Source organism: Argiope bruennichi, chromosome 11 (assembly GCF_947563725.1).
Source record: "Argiope bruennichi chromosome 11, qqArgBrue1.1, whole genome shotgun sequence".
Classification (NCBI taxonomy): domain Eukaryota; kingdom Metazoa; phylum Arthropoda; class Arachnida; order Araneae; family Araneidae; genus Argiope; species Argiope bruennichi.
In genome coordinates this window covers 10888748-10911537 of record NC_079161.1, presented here as the reverse complement: position 1 = coordinate 10911537, position 22790 = coordinate 10888748, and the positions used below count along the sequence as shown (strand labels likewise).

Here is a 22790-nt window from a genome sequence, read left to right as displayed (position 1 = left end):
ATAAACTATATATTTTTAAAAACTATATATTTTAGTTTTATAAACTATATTTCTCAGGTCTAATTTTTAAAAAAATGTTAAGTTGCAACGATTTTTAATTTCTATTAAATGCAATTGAAATGAAAATTTTAATTACTGAAGGAGATTTTAGATGTATGCTCAATTTCTTTAATAATTTCATCATTTGCTTCAAATTCTAAAATTTTTATTGATAAAATGTATTTAAACAGCCTTTTCATTATTACATATCATTTTTTAACAGTAATACTCTACATACTTCAATTTATCAAATTCCACCAGAGGAAAGGACAGGGAGGGAGTGAATTTTTTTAATCAGTAGCGAACTTTCCCTAACTCTCCCTCTACATTTTGATATGAATATGGGAGTTTCATATTCATATCAAAATGTAGATATGGAAGGTATTCAGAGGTATTCCCAGATATGGAAGGTATTCAGAATAATTGATATTTGAAACAATTATTTTGAAAATCTGTTATTTTTCCCTTTTAAGTAAAATTTGAAAAACCGAGTAAGAATTGGCGCCTATTAAGTAACAATATGGTAACTTAATCATATAAAAATAAAATTTTTAAGAATTTTTACTTATTATATTAAAATTATATTAATTCAAATAAAAAAGCAAAAATTAAAACATTAAAAAAGATCTATTTAAGTAAATGAAATTTTAAACAGATATCTAATGCAATCCTTTTTTATGGAGCTGTCACATAAATTAAATAAGTAATTTCCTTAAATACTATTATTATATTATCCCATTATACATTCAAAAGAAAAAGTTATAGATATTTTTTTGAAAAAACTTACTGAAGTCAAATTGGTGAGATGTATCTGTGAATATGGTATAAATTTTCTGCCATCCCAGCGAGCAATAAATAATTCCTTTACACCACATAGCATCCTGAAAATATAAACAAAAATCTTAATATCCATAAAAGAAATTTAGGTAAAATCTGCTCCAAGTTAAAGAAATTCACACAGTTGAAAATATACAAGCACATTCAGCATTCTTGTTTTGTTCACCACAAGAACTTGGAGATCTGAAATTTATCTTATTCTTGGCACTAATGTGATAAGGTAAAAGAACTGTTGATCTTTCTTCTCACTTTAACAGCAGTTGTACATGTTTTTATATTCACTTGACTGATTTCTTTTAAATTATATAAAGCTTTTTTTTCTGGTTAAAATGAATTCATTTCATTATTAATTTTTTTAGTTCTTAAATCTTTTTTTTTTTTTTTTCTTCTTAAATTTTGATATATTACGAAAAGATTTTAAAATCGGAAGCACATAAAATTGTACATAACATTGGATTGTATAGTTCCGAGAATTGCCTTTTTACTACTATACTGATACAGAATTCTGATATTAATTGAACACAAAAGGTAATTTTTCAGTCTATTGCTTGAAATGACAATTCTTAAAAAAAAAAAAAAAAAAAAAAAAAAAAAAAAAATTGTAATTTTTCAGTTTTGTTTTCCAGTAAGGGAAAATGATTATTTGATCACCAGGAATACTATTTAAAGTAAATCTGCAACTTTTCAATTGGAAATAGTTTAAAGTGATATTTAAAATAAAATTAAAAAATAGTTTTATTTGAGTTTCTTTTTAAGTGCAGGGTCTATGGCATGAGCAATGTGTAGTTGAATTGTTTTAAAAATATGAAAATATATGCAAAAAAAACTTTGCAAAGTTAATTATATTTTAGAAAGTACGTATATATTAAAATTAAGTTACAAACCAAATGCAATTATAAACAATTTTTAAATGCTTTTTCTTTAGTATGGTAGTTACTAATTTTGTGTGCAGGAAAATATATAGTTCAAAGAAAGTAAATAAGCATCGATTTCCAAAAGGTTTCATGCATACTTAACATTTTACTTGATATTAGGTTGATAAACAAGTGATTAATTAATTTGACAAGTGAATAATTAGATTAATAAATAAGTTTTTTGCAAAAACTAGGAAATAATTACAATTAATTAGACTATTATTTATTTTGTTCAAATAGATATGTTATCTCATGTTTACCTAGAGAATTTGGTTTAAAATTGCTTATCTGAATTTGAATAATTAAAATGACAATGGCTAATTTTTTGGCATAAACTAATCTAACATTATTTTATATTTCTTAATTGATTTTTTTCATTATATTATGTATACAAACAATTATCTAATTTTCCCATTTCATTCATACTACTCTTCCTATAAAGGATAGGAATATCAGATTATTTTCAAAATTCAAGGCATTCAAATAATTTGTTTTCATGAATTAAATGAGATATATATGTAGCCAATTCCACATTAAGCATGCCAACATAAGAAACTTTCACGAACTATTACCATGGACTCCTCACACGGTACCTATTCCTATAGCGACCACTGCAAATAAAGACATTTGGCAATACGAGTTTTTGTGGCAGATAGACAATACCTGATATGATAACATATACATATGGAGTAAATTAATCAAAAGATCCCAATTTTAAAATTGAAATCATTTTCAATACTCAAAATATTAAATCAAATTAAAAAAAAAAAGAAAAGAAACCAGCAGATTAAAAATTAGATAAATGTTAACTCTGGAAGAAAGAGAAATAAATAATTAAAAACAAAACCAGCTGCTTCATTTCCCTGCCAGTTTAGAGGAAAAGGGCACAGTTTTATAACATTCCCAAAAAACTTGAATGGAATTTGAATTTTATAAGATATCATAATTGCATAGTAAATTTAATTCTGCATATTATCTAAACAGATGACTAAGTATTGCACAATATGACACATTGCATATTCATATGTCATTTAATATCTTATTTTATAAGTTATCTAACATGTTAACATGTCATTTAACATATGTTAACATTGCATTTTGTGCATATGTTTTGAGCACAAAATATTGTAAATCAGCTTTTGATTCTATAATTAAATAGAAAAAGATGACTTTCATTTAAAAACTATTATTAAATTTCCAATTAAAAGTCTCAAGATATCAAAATCACAGATTACAAAAATTCAAAAGGAAATTTTAAAGCCATTTATTATAAAATACATTAATTTCTTTTTGATATAAATATGTAAGACATTTAGTTTTACCAACGCATGAGTGCACATATTTATTAATAAATTTTAAAATAATCAAATTAATCATTTAAGTAAAACTAGCTAAATATAATACCGATTCAGTTAAGAAATGACAAAATGACATATTCTAATAATAATGATAATCAAAAATGAGTTCAATGCAAACAGAAAACAATATTAAAGAGACTAATTAAAATTTAAAGTATTAAAAAACAATTAAATTTTCAATATAACAACCAGAATTATATAATTCAAGACAATATTTTAAAAAAAATATTTCAGACAGCAAAAGGAATAGTTCTTAGCATTACAGATAACTGCACAATTGCAATAATTACAAATAATATGCAAGAGATTTTAAACATGGAACACAATTGTTTTACTTTTAAATTTATACATCACAAACATTTTATCCAACTACATTGAACACAAAAATATTTTAATGATTATACCAGTATAATTTTAATATGCTAATAATATTAATTTTTATTACACTTTTATAGTAAAAATGCAGACAAAACATTTAAAAAAAATATTTCCAAAAAATCAAATAAAGTAATTACCACAGAATTTCTTTGATGACATTCCTTTCATGTAGTACTGATTTCTTCTCAACTATAGACAATAGATTTTGACTAGCTATGTGATCATTCCTGAAAAACAGCAAATAAAGATTGCAATGCTACATTTTATAACAAAAAGAATTGACATTTTCATGTCTTATTCTAAAGATGATTTCAAGATTCATAAAATGTATGACTATGAATAACTACAGACAAAAAATCTCAACTTAATTAAAAATTTGAAAATGCAATGTTATGTAATTGAAATGCAGTTAAAAAAATAACTAGATAGTGAAACTTTTTTGCAGATATTTCTAAAGTTTTCTTAAAGTGGTATCAAGAGTTATATTTATCACAAATAATCCTTTTGCTTTATACTTCCTTGTAAAAAAATCATATTAAGAACAAATACAAGTAAAAGGAGACATAAAGAACATATATTACACTTCTAAAAGATCGAATAAAATAAAAAATGTTATGGAAATTATTTCTTACCATATTTTAGTGAAGTTCATTGTCAATAAATTATAGGGACAAGATCCATTACTCTTCTGATATTTAGGAATCCAATAAGGATAAAAGGTCAGATGGTGTTTCTCCCGCTTAGAAGGAACAAGAAGATATTCTTGAGAAGATCCAGGCACATGAAAATGCTGGGATGTTCCAGAGCAACTGTCAGGACTGATGCCCAACCCTGAATCATCCCTGGTGGGTGGTCGCAGAAGAGGGTCAGGAAGACTGTCCAATGAGTCTTCATTAGATGGAGAATCAGTTGTAGACTCATCTGACTGGGAAAACTGAAAGTAATGTGTTAAAAAAATATAGCATGAATGAATATAACCATTTCCTTTTTCAAACTAAGTAAAAATATTGTAATTAATTAAAATGTAAAAGTTTAACAATTTGATTATTATTATTAACTTGTGTAAAGATTTTCTCTGTCTAAATTTTTCAATATTGAAATCAAACTTTCAATTCTGTATTCGCAGCAATTTTTTTCCAGTTTTAGCAATTCATTACACATCTGAATATTTTTACCTTTTTACATACATCAATATTATATATAGCAAAGCTTCTTAAATAATGAATGACAGTCCCAAAAAAGATTATAAAAAAAATTGAAGGTTATCATTGAAGGTTGCTACATCTTTTTAATATTTGTAAATAAAAAAAAGTTTTAAGAAATTTTGTTGATTTCAAATGTTTCAATAAAATGTACTAAATAACATTTTTATGCCACACTTTTTCATTTGTTATTAAGTAATACCACTTTTCATTGTTTGTTCACTTTTTTTTTTTTTTTTGGTTAAAGAAAACTTTTGACTTTTTTTTAAAGAAAAACAATCACAATATATTTTTCTACTAGAAAGTTATGAGCAGAAAAATCAAAGAGGCAATGATTTATGATATAATACATTTATGCTCAATATTTTTATTTGTACAAGAAGTTTTATTTGTACAATACACTGGATTTAAATATATATAAAAGAAATATTACATTTTTTTTAAAGACAATATTTCAAACAAAAATGTTTGTCTTTATCATCAGAATACAAATTAGCATATTTACACTGAAGAAATAATTTAATTGAAGAATTGTGCTTATTGATTATTACAGTTCAGTCAGAAATATAAGTAAAGATAAAATTTGGAAATAGTTTTCAATATATATAAAAAATGTTTAATTATAAAACTTGGTATGCTTTTGTTTTCTCATTTACTAAATTCAAAAAATGTTGTCTCCAGTGTTAATTTTTGCTGTTCTATGTAATCTGTAAATAAAAAAAACAAATAAAAAAAAAACACTAAAGTACTTTTTAAAGCAAAATCAATCATTTCATAAATAATCAACCAATATTCATGCTTTTTAATTCTACTCTCTGAGAGTACTCTAATGGCATCACAATAGCTTATTTATCTCTAAATGAAAATTTCAATACAAATATGAATTATTAGTTTGTTTTAATTAATTATTACAAGCTATAAAGTAAAAAACATTCATATCTACTAATAATAAAGATGAATATGTGTGTATTGGCATTTTACAAGCCAGACCATTTGACTTACAGCAACTGATTTTCGCACATACGTATATACTCTGTAAAGCAGAAAATTAGAACTTGGAGCATGGAAGAAACAATGCACTTTTTTTTTTTGTAATTTTAATTAATAACATTAAGTTAAATTTTGGTATTTTCTGTCAGAAGTGCGGAAAATATTATTGTACAAAAATTAGTATTACATCATTGCAGAATTTTAAAAAACTGTCCTTTAAATAATAGTCATTTAAAATTTTCCTGAATTTTGGATTTTTTTACCCTCCTAATTTCCAACAACAGACTGCATTATTGCTCTGAAATTCAAATCAAATTTCATTACTTCATCAAATATTTCATTGCATGACTTTCTCTAAAAGCTAAAGAAGATAAGCTGAAAGCTAAAGAAGAATTTTGTTTAATATCCATTTAAACTTCACTTTTTTATTTAGTTAAAAAGTGAAATTATAATACACAGAATTTAGAAGATACATAAGCAGTACATTTATGTGTTTAATAGTTCTATAATGTTATGGGATCAGTCTCCAGCAGGAAGGTTCATATGCATAATAAACAGTATTTAAGCAAGATAATTAAAATAACATAACTCTAATATTTGATAATTTGGTGGAATCATGGACATGAAGTTATATCTAAACAATTTATCTGAAATGAATAGAACCAATTTTCCAGATGAATCAGCTGGTTATCAGAGATGACTAGTTTATAATAAAGATAATACTCATAACATTTTCTAAATTTTATGCTCAAAATTTAATTTTTTTAAACTCCAAAAATTAAATTATTCTGAGAAAAGGGGAAGATCATTCTTTTAAGAAAAACACAGCATTTCATAGAGAGAGTTACTGTATAATACTTACAAAGCACAAATACTCAAATGCAAAAATATATTGTTAAAATCAGATCACATATCTATGTTTCTCAAACAAATTACAGCAAAGTAACTATATTTGACAATATTTTTCGATTTTCAACATATATCGGTAGCAATGCATACAATTAAGAAAACTAAAATCTGTTTTAAAGACATAGGAGGAGACTGATACAAGCAAACTAACTTCAGAACTAGCATCAGAGAAAGGCTGAAGATTGATGTCATCTTCATGAAGATATGCAGACCAATCAAAACTTAAAGATTCTTCTCCATTATCTAGAAAGCAAAGCATCATGATAATTTCTCAATAAAAGCAAATAGATAATGTAAATGAATGAGAATAGGTTGATAATTGAGCTAAAAAGCATTATTATTTAATAAAGCCAAATAAAATGATAAATTTACAACTGGTAAGAGTTAGGGCAAGGCAGAGGCTCCTAAACATACCAAATATTCACATATTATGCTCCCATCTTTTTGCTTGTTCTTTTTTAATTATATAAAAGCAAGAATACTCTATAGGATAGACAATTACTTAATTTTTTAAAAAGTGAGAAATTCTTTCTTTATTTTTAATAGAAAAAATAATCATTCATAAGGTTTGACCCACCCATAAAATTTACATTATTATTGAAAGGGGAGGAAAATTATAACATTATGGAGATAGTTCTGCAATTAGGAACAAAATAAAACTTCATAAATTTCACAACTGAAACTATACAAAGATGGACATAATTTGTCATCCAGAATTAAATCAATGCAAATCAAAGCACAATAAGCTACATAAAATGCAGCCATTAATGGGATTTTTTTTTTTTTATTGTTTCATGATCACAGCTGTATTTCTAAAGCTTAATTCTTCTTCCAGAATTGCATAAAAATATCAACACATACCAATATTTTTCAGACATTACTCTAAAATTCAGAAATTTTTAAGAAGTCTTAAAATATTTTAAAATTTTATTAACTTTTTTAAGGAAACATCTAAATGTCAAAGAAACCTAAATCTTCAGAATTCAAAAAATTCTCAAAATTTGAAATCAGAGTTCAAAAATAATGAAATAATAACTAAATTTTTAAAGGGGGGGGGGATCAAACAACATCTGCTAAAATTCTATTTAATATAACATTAAAGTTTATAATGACAAAAAGTAATATTGCTTCTTTTTATTGCAATAACTACATATTGTCCTTTATTTTTAACCATATTTGATGGTTAAAAACAAAGGACAATATGTACTGTATATGTATATCATTTTAACTTTTAAAATATTTAAAAATTTGTTAAACAAATAATATTTCAGTTTCTTTTTAAATGGTTTAGCATTTTGGGTATTTGTATAATAAAACAAACTATAAACAAAAAAAAAAATTAATCAATAAATAAATTGCTTTCATTAAATTATTGGTTAAAAAACATACATACTAATGGATATTATAAATCTTATAAAGGCACCTTAATATAGATGCATTATATTACAATTAATAAAATATTTTATACCTTTATTCTCAACCATAATTAATAATTATTTCAACTTTAACAAAAGCTTAGAAAAATATTAAACAAATAATGTTTCAACTATTTTTTAAATTGATAAACATTTTAGTTATTTACACTGGCAAAGCAAACATATGTAAAAAATTATAAAGAATTAACCAATTTTTTTATGACAGTGCTTTTATTAATAGATTTAAATTTTTTAAATGATTTTCGCAAACAAAGGAATTTGCTTACCGGAAAAATTAAGACTAGAAGGTTTGCCAAGTTCATCATATTCTCTGCATGATTCCCATAAATGAAGGAGAAGAGCTAAAATTTTAAAACCGATTTCTTTCTGAAAGCAAAAATAGAAATTATTTAAAGTCAATGTTATGAATGAGATGTATATTGATTTTTATTTGTATTAAGGTTTTCCATAAATTTTATTTACCAATATTTCGCTATATCTACAGCATATATAGTAGGTCATTAATAATATTATATTAATACAGAATATTAATATGAAAGACTTTTATGTTTCAACAGCAAATGTTTCATGAGACAATTACATAAAGCAACATTGCATACAAGATATGAAACGGTGCATCTAATTAATTTATATAAAAGATATGAAAATTGGAAGAATACCACAGAATTACCAGAAGAAGAAAATTCAACAGAAGAATAGATGAAAATGGAAATATGAAATTAAAGAAGAGAAATGAAAATTTTTAAACATGAGTGATTAGTTTTTCTGGAATAAGAATTTGACATTGGCATAGATTTTACAAACATACACTGTTTTTATAAAATACTTTTGTAACTTTATAAACTATATATAAATTAAAATTGATAATATAGAACATAAAAAGAGTAATGACTTAAAAACAAATACAAGACAATAACATCCCAACAACTGGCACATTGGATTTATACCAGACCTCGACGCATCTTAAGCAGACCACTTTTTGTGTAATTCAGCTATTTTATAAGATTGTGAACTCTCTAAAAAAATCAATTTTTTGCACTCCTGCTCTGAATTACATGTAGAGGGCAGATGCATTGATGTAAAAAGCAAATATATGCATGAAGATGGAAAAAAAATTACAAAATATATTTCAGATTTATACAGATTTTAGATACTATTTTCTAAATTTATACATATTTAAAAAACATGTGAAAATCTATGGAATTTTTTATATGGGGCGCCATCTACATTCAGAAGAAGGAAAAAAATCATTTAGATTAAATTTGCACTTTACAAACTATTTTATTAATGTTTAAAAATAAGAATATTGTACATGAAATGTTTAAGATTCATTTAAGCACAATAAAGACAATCCAAAATAATGTTGCTACTCATAATAATTTTTTTATTTAGAGACAAAAACAATCCAAGTCTTCATGTTATATTTACAGCAGAACACATAAACATATCAATTATTATTCAAATGATAAAAATAGCTGGTTATACATAATGCCATCAACAGTTTCAGTCAGAATGACATATTATATGTATGAATCAAATATTGCATTTATATAAACATGAAAATCAATTATTTGCTATTAAGTATTGATTTACTGCAATGTAATTATTAATTACAATATGTTATAACCACAAAGCACATAATATTTAATAAAACACAGAAAAATTATTGTAAAATACATAATTTAACAGTAAACATGTCCAGTAATGGAGCAAAGGAAAATAAGATAAAACTTTACCTCTGAATCATTTTTCTTTTCAATAATGGCAATAAGTTTTGAAGTCACAGTTTCAAAAGTTTCAGCTTTCTTTGAACTTGATGTGATGAGAAATCTTTCATGTAATCTACAAACCAATTAAACTCTATTATTTCTTGAATAAAACTTATCTAATCATATAAAACTGGTGAAACAAATGACTGCTAAGTAATCTTTAAAATCAAATTCATCAAATAAATCTAATAAATGGCCAAGAAAGAAGTTGACCATTCTATTTAAAATTAAACCTATTATGTTTAACTGTATAACCTATAAAATATTTTAAAGAAATCATGTAAAAATAATATCAAATCCTTAAAAAAGGAAAATCATTCCATAACCACAAAAGAAGTTTTCCTAAGTGTCATTTAAAATGCACACTATAATTTCTAAAACTTGATTTTAATATATAATCACAATAAATAAATTTGAAGAAATGCTATGAAACCTTTAAAAGATATTTAAGTATGATTAGAGAAAAGATTAGATTAAAAAAAATTTCAAACCATCATTGAAAGAATATATAATTTACCTACTAAAATTTAAAAAAAAAAAAAACAAGATAATAAAACGTAATTAAACATTATAATGAGTTTGTAATATTACTTGCCTGCAATATTGTTTTATTGTTAAAAAAGGCACTTACATATATTCCTAATGGAAATTAAGTCAAGGATCTTTACCTTTGGTTACAAAAATGAAGATTCCGAAAAATATAGGAATTTTAATTGTTAATTTTACTAAGAGTCCAAATTTGGAGACCCTTATACGAAATTTCACTCTCTCTTGGATAATTATAAAAATGAAGGAGCTCACACAAACATAAATTACAGTGTAAGATCTCTAGGTTACCCTGTTATTGTGTTATTGTTTAATAAAGATTTGTTGCTTGTGTGATATAGATTTCTACAATTGCTGTCTTTGTACCTATTTTGTTGCCTGCATATTGCAGGTTCTTGTGGAATAAAACTTCATTAACCATCATCCAGATTGTTATACTTCTTGCACCATGTATCTACTGGCTATATTTCAGTAACAATACGTAAATGAAATTATAAGAATGAAAGCCATTCTGAAAAATATTTACCATTTATATTTAAGCAAATATCATATGTATAACTTTTGATTAATAAATTTCAGTTTTGGGGATTAATAAATCTTAATTTAGGAATGTCCATCTCGGATTGCTGCTTTAGAAATTTTAGTTAAAATTTTAATTAGTTAAAAAATAAGTTAGATTTTGATGTTTTTTGTTATGACTCTAAAAAATTTTCCTGCACAGAAATTATTTTTACACTGTTTTAATGTCCAAAAAATTATCTTTTCAATGATGCCAATTTAGTAGATGCAGAGCTCTTTAGTCCAGATTTAATTAACTTTTTAATATGTTTTTAAGTACATTTCACAGCACAATCATTACTGTGAATGAAACCAAAATTGCTTTCATCTTCTCATCCAATATTTGAATGTGTGATTTTCTTCCATTATTGAAAGCTAAAGAAGGATTCTGTTTAATATCCATGTAGTTTACAGACAAATAAGAAACTGAAATTATGATACCATTAAATAAATTTAGAAAAGAACTAGACATAATAGCACTATGATGTTATGGAACTTGTTCCCATTAGAAAATTTTATATGTATAATGAACAAAACATAAACAAGACTATTGAAATTATACAGCTTTAGTGGTTGATAGTTTAACTGAATCATGACAAGAAGTTTTATCTAACCAATTTAACTGAAATTAAGTATAAACGATATTTCTGGCAAACCAGCTGATCATCAAAGATGACTATTAAAATTTATAAGTAGCAGTGTAAATCATTCTTAATAATATATCATGACTGAAATGCATTAGCTATAGTTAAATTCACATAGTCAATCTCTCAAGATAGGTTCTTTAAAATCTTTTTGTTTTATGTTTTTAAATTATTTATTCTGTCAATAATCATTTACATTCTGCAGACTAAGGTTTTACTAAGCAAAAATAACAATAAATAAAATATTTCCTGACACTTGGATAGTAATTGTATTTCCAAAACAATTCTTTTGAAATTTAAGAATAAAAACAGTTTCAGAATTTTAACTATAAGGATGGCAACCATATGAATTTTACTAAAATCATTGAACACTCCCTTAAATTAATGAGACTTTTCAAATCAGTTCTTATGAGTCCTAATTTAAGAATAAACATATTTCTAAAATATAAGATATTCTGTATGAATTTTAGCAAAATTGTTGTAGAGATTCTAAAATTATTTAATTCATTTTTTAATGCAGAAAAAACATTAAGCTTTAAGAAAAACAATAAATTCAAATCAATTCCTACACTATATTCTGAAAAAAGAATTATAAAAAATACTAGAGGTTTTCCATATTGATATTTGTAATGTGCCAGCTTGACCCAAATAAGTCAAATATATGATTAAAAATAAAAAGATTAGATTTTATTCTTCATTTCTTTAAAAAATCTTCTACCTTGAGATCTTCTTCTTCACTTCAAAACAGTTCACATCTGGATATGTATGATACAGCAAATTGGATAGCGTAAAATCAAGACAAACTTGAAAATTTTCATCTGTTTCCTACAGAAAAAAAATAGAAAGAAAACTAGTAAAAAAACAATAAATCATAAATAAAAAAGTTCTGATATTTTAGCATAAAATAAAATTTTTATTTAAAAAGACAAATAAAGATTCGTTTGAAAACAAAAGTATAATTTTGAATTAAGATCAGACATATTCAAAAAACATAAATTGTTCAATTTTCTGTACTTCAACCTAGGATGCTCTAGAATAGACATTCCATTCCTATGATATATTACTAATTAGGAGCATATGAAAGTAATTATGGTAATGGCAGAAAACAAAGGATTAAAATAAAAACTTAACTAAATAAATAAAATTAAAAAAAAAACTACAGATTTTTGCTTAGTTAAATTCACATAAAAATGAATGTTATGTAAGCCAGAAAACTTGTTAAGTAGCAGAGAAAGAATAATATTCAAGAACTCAAGGTTAAAAAAAAACTAAAACCAAAATATTTAATACCATCTGCAAACACAGAACAAATGGAAAGAACATACTTATCTTATTATATATAACTAAGTTACAATACACTTAATACAGTTCCAGATATTGTATTATGCTTTGTCTGAATTTGTACTTAATTGCATTAACTCAGCTTCATAAAACAAGCTAAAAACCTGAATGAAATTGGCTTGCATTAAAAAAGTTAATTGTCCCAAAATACAAAATCAGAAACTAATCCTGCAGATGATATTAAATCAATTTGAGTAATTTTAAGCTAGTAAAACATTTAGCATAAACCTTATTGCATAAAAAAAAAAGGTTAGGGAATGGGAGCAATAGACAAGATGCTCAAAAGCCAAATCAAGATATATGTAAAGAAATAAAGATTGGAAAATACTGCTTTAGAAATTAGCTGAGCAACCCAAGATGCCAACTTAGATGAGGGAAAAATAGATGAATCACAAAATCCTACAAAAAGAATAAAGATAGAAGTAGATATTAAAAATAAATTTTACTACTATTTTAATCACCCCCTTTCAAATCCATCCATTCACATTCTCATATTAGAGGGATTGTAACGGATTATGATGAGCGAGGATAGAATCTAGGACTTTGTGGTTCACAGCCCAGTAACATGACCACTATACAAAAGCAATTGCTTGTGCAGCGTAGCTGTTAACTGGCTTATAAGCTATTCACTACAGGATCATATTCTATGCATTGAAAAAACTAGGAAAGAGAATTCTTCATAAAATAATAATAAATTGTTTAATTTGTAATGAATTATTTAACAAATTAAAAAATAGGACAATTTAGCAATACCAGTTTACACACTGAAGTTTTAGAGTTAAAGTTATCCTATTTTAAAATTTAATTATTTTTTTAGATAACATTTGATTATTGAAATTGTGATAATCTAACCATGAAATCATGAAATTAATGTTTAAATCACATTCTACAATCATCGTTAACTTTATCTACGAAAGCTCACTCACTATAGAAAAGAGTTTAAAGCTCCATCTCAGCAATAGCTCAAGAACTGAAGAGTGTGCAAATTAAGCATAATTGTATACTGGTATTGTAAAATTGAACAGGTCACTTTTTTTCCTCTTAAATGGCATTATTCTCCCGTGAGAATTTTTTAATTCATTTGTTTTAATACTTAAGCAATATCTTGCTTTTGATATATAATTTGAATTCATATATTTTTCTTATTAAAAATAAATTATATAATGATTCTATTCTATGAAATAGAATAAACATATTTTAGAACACATATTTAAATTAGTACTCTGGGAATAATTTGGAACAGAACAAATAAACAGAAATTAAAATTTGTTCATTTAATATCATTAAAAAAAATTAAAAAATTTTACATCAAATGTAAAATTTTACAATAATAATAAGCAATTGCTTTGAATATATTTTGCAATATTGCTTAAATTTCAGTTAAGAAATAGATGTTACCATTTGGATATTTAATTAAAATTCAGGATAAAAATAATGAAAGGAGTGATTAATTTAAGATCTCTGTTCACTTTAGAAAAGCATAATCTGATTTTTAAAGTCTTAAATGATATATAGAAGGCACACATTTTTCACTTTTCTTAAAACAATAAACCAAAATAAGAAATTGCATGTTAAGTAATAATCTTCTAATGATAAAAGACAGCATTGCAAATTCAAGTGTTGTAGAAATTATATCCTTTGTACACATACTTCAGGCAATATAAATTGCAAACAATCCTTTAAATTGTTGCAAATCTCTCTCTTAGTCATTGAACAAAGTGTCTTCCCCAGATTTCAAATATGAATCATTAACAACTATTTTGCATAATTAAGATTTATTAAAAATACAAAATTATATTCATTATAAATTTAGTATGTGTGTGTGTATTTTTGCTAGACTAACTGGAAGTAAGAAGCAAACCTTAAAAACTGGCAAGATATTGTTGCAGAGATGTTTTAATGTATCCCTCCATCATAGATTGGAACATTTATTCTTTGTTCTAATAAATATTTTGATGTTTTCCTCCATTTCTATTACCAATGATCTGCTAAATCCTACAGTTCAATGAAATTTTCCCTCTGAAGCACTATGAAGGTACAATGAATAGCTTAATAATATTACCACTAGCTGCAGGATCTATTAAGATTTTTCCTAGAGTGAATAATCCAGTTTGTCGCTCTTCTTTCCCCTTTCCTTTAAACTACACAGAGAGAAAGAGAGAGAGAGAGAGAGAAAAAAAAAGCATCTCTCCTACATTAACACTCTTTATCTGATGCTAGAATTCTCAAGGCACAACTAATAACTCAGTCAAACTGTTATGAAAAGTGTTAAAAAGCCGTAAAAATATATAACAACCATTTATTCCTTTAAATTGTTGAGTTGGCTCTCCAAAACAGGTCCCTAAGTTTGCACATGAGTATGTTAATTAGATTAGGTTAGGCAGATTAGGATCTGTTAGGTGTGAAATGGTTCTTGTGTATCTGTTTTAACAAATAGTTCTCAATTTTTTGCCCTTTGTGCGATCCAGTTTAATGCTTTCATTTTAGGATAAAGTTCCATTTAGTAATGATATTATTAAAGATGAATATTAGTAAGATTGAATAATAAAAGCTAAATAATATACAAATTAAGTTTAATGCACTTTGAAGTTCCAAGTAATTAGTAAATTAATTACTTATATAATAAAAATATTTTTTATAAAAATAAACTATGCAGTTAAAAAATGATTTTATTTCAAATATGTTTTATTATTTTTTTAAATGATATCTATAATTTTTTAACTATATTTTAAATACTTAGTGTGGTTACTTTAGTCAAATTCTATTCCTTAAGTTGCATTGAATCTTTTTCCCTATATTATTTTTCAACGTTTTTTTTTTAATAACAATTAACATTTTCTTTTCCCTTTCAATTCAAATTTCGGTATAAAACTGACATCAATATTGACAAAAGATTTGAAAGTTAAAAAAATTATTATATGAATAAAGTACTGTAAAAAAAAAAATGTAAAATGGTTTTTACTTTATACCTGTTCCAATTATACCTATGAAATTTTTAAGTTCCCTTTCCTCATTATAATAATATTTTTGTTTTTTTTGCAGAATACTCAGATAAATGAGGGGGGGGAGGCTAAAATTTGCATAGAATCAGAAGAAATAATGTTGTATTTTTTTTTAATCTTTTGATTATGTATTTTTTTGAAAATAAAAATCCAATATAAAAATTATTAATTCTTATTATTAATATTATATTCTGCACATTGTTGAAATTTTTATAACCATTAAAAAAAAAGTAATATATGTAGAATTTTTTACAAAATCACCTACAAATAACAGTTTAATAAAATCTGACAGTAGATTTTTTTTGGGGGGGAGGGGGGAATAAAGAAATTTGAGCCAAAATAGCACTTATAACTTTCTTCACTTAAGATATAAAAAATAACATTTTCTTTTTGAAATTTAGAATTGGAAAATATTGTGAAATATTTTTATTGACAAGCAATTATTATTATTAATTTTTTATCGCTGGATTTAAATGGTGTTGCAAGTTCATTGAACTTCTAGAAATAAACCTTGAAATATGGATATTATTCAAGGTTAACATTTAAATTATCTTGATTATCAGAAAAAAATAGTGAAAATAAAGCTTAAAATAGAAAAATCTTACTTAAAGGTGATTGGTTAAAAAAAGTGTTCAATAGTAGTGTTCCCAAGCCTAACGATAATCAGGAAATAAATTTAGACAGTGTCTGAATTAATAGAGGCAGAATATTAATTTCAAATTTATTTTTCATCTCTTTTTCGAAAACTAGCTATTATTATGCCATCTGAAATTCCAGAACAATATTTTTAGAATTGGATTTTTTTTCCAGTTCAAAAAATCAAAAAAATTATGTAAATTTTGAATGTTTTTCAGGGACCTAATGAAAAGTATTTTTTCTGGACCCCAATACAGTAAAATAAAATTCAAGGAGTTTTCAAAAATTGTGCTCAAGTGAATATCAGAAAGATTGGAAACAGATACAAGCAGGGTTTTGAAAGTAGGTAAATTAATCTTTTGGTTCAAATATAGTAGTAGGAACTACAAATCTGGTTTAAATAAATTATTTAATAAAATAAAACAAATTTCAAAACTAATTTTTTTTTATCTACATCTTATCTAAATATTTGAAAGACAATTTTTCTAAAAAATTCAAATATCATTAAGTTGTCATTCATATAATTTATTATCTTTAATACTTAACAAAAAAAAAAAAAAAAACTTAACATATCAATGTTAAATCCAAAGATCTAGAAATGTTAAATTCATTTTTATGCACTAAATAGGAAAATAATGAGACAAGAATAAAAAGTAAGACAGGAGAATGAGCTATCAGATTTCTGGTCAAGGCAGAAAGAATTCTAGTCAACCTTATTAAACCTATTAAAATGATCAAAAAGTGTAAGCAAATAATTAAATTCTATAATTAAAAAAACTATTTAATTTTAAAATAAAATAATCACAATTACGATGGATGATCTATGTATCAAAATATAATCCTGGAAAAAGTTGTAATTTAATTATCCAAGACTGTATCATGATATTCAATTAACTTCAATAAACTTGCTTTGAAAATTTCTGTTCAAGCAAAAATTCCAGTGATATTTGTGAGAACAGAAGCTTTTTTAATCGGGTTTGTTTAGATTATTATAACAAAAATGGAAACGGAAAATGATCTATTACGACTTACATGAAATCCAGTAATAGACTGTATTAACAGCTTGCACTGGTCGCTGTATTTTGCTGTTAGATTTTTCTTATAAGCCATTCTAATTCAAACTATAAAGCTTTCATAGTTCAGTATTTAATGCATTATTGAAATTCAAATCCATTTCAACAGTTGTTAAAATCTCAGCCTTCTTTTTTAAATAAATTTTGACTGATAAATATGCACGTATCAACTTGCGATCTGCACTTCCGATTCCGGTGTTTTGCAATGGAATTCACACGCATTCGAGGATTTCAGGAAAGCATTTGACAATTCCGTCTGTTTTGTTTACCGAAAAATTATATTCACCGCCAAGAAACAATCACAGTTGTGAGTTTGAAACCCGCGAACTTTTCATCGCTTTGAAATACCAATATCATGATTATAATAAAAAAAGAATATATAATTTAATTCCTATAAAGTTTTCCATTTCTTACTAAAATTATTATAAATTACTATTAGTGTGTTCTTATTTATAATCAAAAATTTTGATATTAAATTAAATAGAATTGTTTTTATTTAACTAGAGAAAGTGGCAATATATTTGAGCTTGAAATTTGTTTTGATTTTTTTTATGTTTCTACGTCAATATTTAAATGTTTGCATATTTTTACACCATTCTGAAATATGGCACTTAGTAAAATATTGAAAACAAATCAGGTGGAAAATGGAAGTGATTTTAAATATATTTAACTTAATAGCAGACTCTTGTTTTGAAATTGAAAACGGACTATTAATGTATGTATTCTGCTGTAAAAAGATCATAATTATTCATCAGCCAAATTGTTGCGTATCTTATAATATTTATTAAATGATATTGTTTTGTAAGGCAAGATTTAATACAATAATTTTAGAAAAAAATTATTGAAAAGTTAGATTACCGAATGGAAAATAATACCTTGGTAAATATTAAATTTGAAGAAATTAAATCAAACGATGCTGAAGAAAAGGCAACAGATTCCAATGCAGAGCCTGCAAAAGAAAATCGCCACAAATGTGAAATTTGTCAAAAAATATTCATTCATAAAAGTAGTCTCGTCAGACATTCACTAACACATTCTCTTAAAAAACCCTTTCCCTGTGACAAATGTGATAAAAGTTTCACACGCTCTTCTGTTCTAAAAGTACATTATCTTATTCATACTGGAGAGAGACCTCATATTTGCCCTATATGCGACCGGCGATTTACTCAAAAAATAACTCTTAAAAATCATCTTAATACTCATGTGCTGAAAGATAAAGAGCTTTCAAAGAAAACTGATGCCAAAATTCCATATACTTGTAATGTATGTTCAAAAAAATTTAGCTGCCAAAGTAGCCTTACACGCCATCGTATTTCTCACAGCAATGTGAAACCACATGTTTGTGACATTTGCAACAAAAGTTTTAGCCTTGCTTGTATTCTAAAGAATCATTATATCACACATTCTGATGAAAAACCTTTTTCCTGTAATTTATGTGATGCAAGGTTTAGTCGTAAATGTACTTTAGTTCGACATTGTGAGACACATTCTAATCATAAACCATTTGTTTGTGAAATCTGTCATAAATGTTTTAAATGCAAAAGACGTTACAAGGAACACTGTGTTCTTCACACAAAGGGAAAGCATTACATTAGTGACTTTCCTGAAAGTGACTCTGAAAAAGGTTATAATTCTGGGGTTGATGATTGTAAGGAATTTGATGATTTTCTACCAATTGTGTATATTAATGGAAAAAATTCTTATATTTGTGATGTATGTGATGAGAGCTTTAACTCAGGTGATGATTTAGTTTTACATTTACAGTCACATATTGATGTCAATGATAAATTAAACAGTTCCTTGGAGGGCTCTCCTGTGGATTCATGTGATACTGGTGAAAATAGTCTAATTTGTGATGCATGTAGTATGAGTTTCTGTTCAGAGAGTACTTTGATATTACATTTGCGTATACATAAAAATGAAAAGTCTGAAAATTAAAGATAAAAAATTATTTATTTTAAACAAGGCAACCTTTTTTTGGAAGATTTCATTTGTCCTTTCAGATGAAAAACATTTAGTATCCTCATTTCTTTTAGAAGAATTTTATTACAACTAGTGTTCTAAAATTGTATTATCCAATTATTGTATTAATTGTCCCAAAATTTTTGTACTTATTAATGAAGTTGAAATTAAATTGTAAAAGATACTTAAAAAGTTTAATGAATTCTTTGAAATTAAGATGCTTTCCTTGATTATTCATTATACAAATATTGAAGAATCTGGAACAAGAATTAAATAAGAGTTCCACTATTCCTACATTTTTTCTCATTAACCAATTCGAATGTTCTTACTTAAAGTCTGTAACATAATAAAAACTTAATTTTAGATGTAAATATAAAGGACTTGATTGGTACTTATGTATTATCTGCATGCCATTGACAAACAAGTCAAATTTTAGTTACAAAAAAATTTGTCAGATATATTTTTTTTTTTTTTTTTTTTTGCAATTGATCACTGACATGGCTAAACTGCAAATATTTATCAAATTTATTATTTAATTAATTTATTTAATTCCTTGAAAAAGATTAAACTCAACTATATTAAACTATTTGAAAAAAATTAAACTATATAAAACTTTGAATAAATATCAAATAAAGAAAATCTAAAGAATACCAAAAATATTTTTGACATAATATTTATTATATTTGAAAATACTGAAACATGAGTAGAAATTGCTTTATTAATATTGCCAATATTCATCAATATACTATAATGCTGGGATTTCTTTTATATATTATAATTTTGCATTTAAAAAAATCTAAAAATGTTATATAAAACTGTATATACAATTATGTATAAAAATCAATATTATGGCTTATCTGCTTAAAAATTATGATTTATTATACTGTGTAAGTTTTCCAGAAGATAAGAAAATAATAAAATTTCTCTTATGTATATGAATTGTGTTTACTAAATATCTTTCCCTCATTTTTTTTTTCTATTTTTGTATATTGCCATTTTATTTTTTATGTTAAATTTTATTTGGTTAATGATCATTTTAAATCAATTAAATAAATTTTTGATCACTTAAGCTTTTATTGTTAACTGAAAATTACTTTTGTGTAGAAAGGTAACTATATGTTTTATTAATGTAACATAATTTTTTTAAGTTTTTTGAAGAATTATAGGATCAGATCATCACCAGCCTGATAATAAAGGCCTGTGCCTCAACCTTTAAACTTCCATATTAAGTCAAGAAGAGGATATTTAGCTATTATTGATAGATTTAATGTATACCTACAAATTTGAGAATCTTTCATAGAACTGTTTTTATGAAAGAAAACCCTCTGCTCTTTATGACTCTGCTATCGATTAGCTTAAGAATCCTTTTAATGTGAAAAGTGTATTTATTCCTAGTGTCTGTAAGTCTATATTTCTCTGTATGGCAATAATTTTAATAACATTTTTAATTCTTTTTAAAAAGTGCCATTACTTTTTTTTCATATATAAAAGATTGTAGCAAATTTTCATGTTTTAAATTGGTAGCCTGTTAAACATTGTGAAGTAAACAAATATCAAATCATTATTGATTATATTTAAAATCCATATTTTTATACATTTTAAATATAATCCATGAAAATATGAGAGCTTTCAAATCCTATGTAAAATATGATTCCAAATGGTAAAAATTGTTATTATTTTTCTTTGTATTTTCGTATTATTTAAGTTATTTTCTGTTTAAATTTTTTTTTATTTCGTTTTATGTATGTGAAGATGGAATTTCATAATCCATTGTACTCTTTTCTTGATGTTTTTGAAAGTTTGTATATTTATTTGTATTTGAAGGCAATGAACTTCAATATAGATTTGAAAATATATATTTTCAAAATCTCATTATCAGTTAATGCATTAATTAAATTTTGATTTTATACCTGTGTTCCACCCGTTACTGAAATTTAGAAATTTTATTACATGATTTAAGTGTAGAAATAATTAAAATAAAAACATGCTCTTGTTTAGCATACTAATAAAAGTGAATTTTTAAAAACTATTTTTATATCAATTTATTCCTTATATTTATTTATGAAAATGAATAATGATTACATTTTTGCTAACACAACAGCAGCTGAATTCACTAAATATTATAAATATCTTGAAATGTATGATTTTTCACCAGTTTTATATTAAAAAATTGCCATAATTAATATATTTTGGGAATATTTTAATATATATTTATTAATAGCATATTTTGGAATATTTTTTCATGGAAAATGGATACTTCTCTTATTTTTTTTTAACTGGCACCACTGCTGTTAGACCAAAAAAATATGCAGATTTCTTAGTCATTTAAGGATTTTTTACTTTCTTCTATTTTCGATCTCGTATTCTTCACCGAAATTCTGTTCAAGTTGAAATTTATTACAATTATTCTCTGCTGAAAATGTCTGAAATATTTCAGTAGATGAAATCTCTACTGCATTTTCATGGATATTCATAAAGTATATATTTTAATGTTTATGCAGTAAATTATTGTATTTCTTGATAATCTACACAAAATAAGAAACTTATTAATCTTTTTTTTGTGAAAATGTATATCTACAATATAAAAATGATGCCAACATTATAAATTGAGTTTATGCTAAAAATAAGACAACCTCTAGCAGCATAATGTGGAACTTAACAATCTAATATTCAAAACTGTAGAGTGACGAACCATATGTTCCAAAACTAATGAGTGAAGAAGTCAGTGTGAAAATAATACAATATCATTGATTTAGTCTGAAATCATTCTGCATACATTGTCTAACTCAAAGTGGAAAGTGCAGTTTTCGATTGCTTGAATCAGTATTCCGTCAGGAATGAAATGATTGGTATGTTACTGTGCAACAAAATAAGTATTTGTGTTGATGGGTATGGCACAAATTTTAATTTACACTTTTCAGTTTTAGCCATATGTGAACATGCAGGGCTATTTCTTATTAAATTTGCAATATTAAATAACTTTCTAATGTCCTTCTCTAAATATCTGCAGTTGTTTTCAAAATTAGATGACTAAGTTCGTTCTTCATTCAGTTGCTGAAACGTTGTCTTTTTTTTGTGTCATGCATTTTTTTTAGGTGGGGGGAGGCTAAATAATTATGCATAAAGAACAAATTAATCTCATTTGTTCACAATTTTAATGGCTGAGTATTGTATGATAGGTTTTCCGCTCTGTGTA

The 22790-nt window shown here is 25.0% G+C and overlaps 1 protein-coding gene across 1 annotated transcript in view; it reads right to left on the bottom strand.

The window, feature by feature from the left end:
- The window catches only part of LOC129956899 (gamma-tubulin complex component 5-like), a 40024-nt gene extending 22120 nt beyond the window's left edge, over positions 1–17904 (bottom strand). The window contains exons 1-8 of the mRNA XM_056068912.1: positions 17592–17904; positions 12299–12405; positions 9800–9905; positions 8330–8429; positions 6779–6870; positions 4159–4460; positions 3664–3753; positions 827–920 (exon numbers count right to left, since the gene is read on the bottom strand). Coding sequence (XP_055924887.1) covers positions 827–920; positions 3664–3753; positions 4159–4460; positions 6779–6870; positions 8330–8429; positions 9800–9905; positions 12299–12405; positions 17592–17669 — 969 coding nt within the window. The 5' untranslated portion in view covers positions 17670–17904. The remainder of the gene's footprint in view (positions 1–826; positions 921–3663; positions 3754–4158; positions 4461–6778; positions 6871–8329; positions 8430–9799; positions 9906–12298; positions 12406–17591) is intronic.
- Between the last annotated feature and the right edge of the window lie 4886 nt (positions 17905–22790).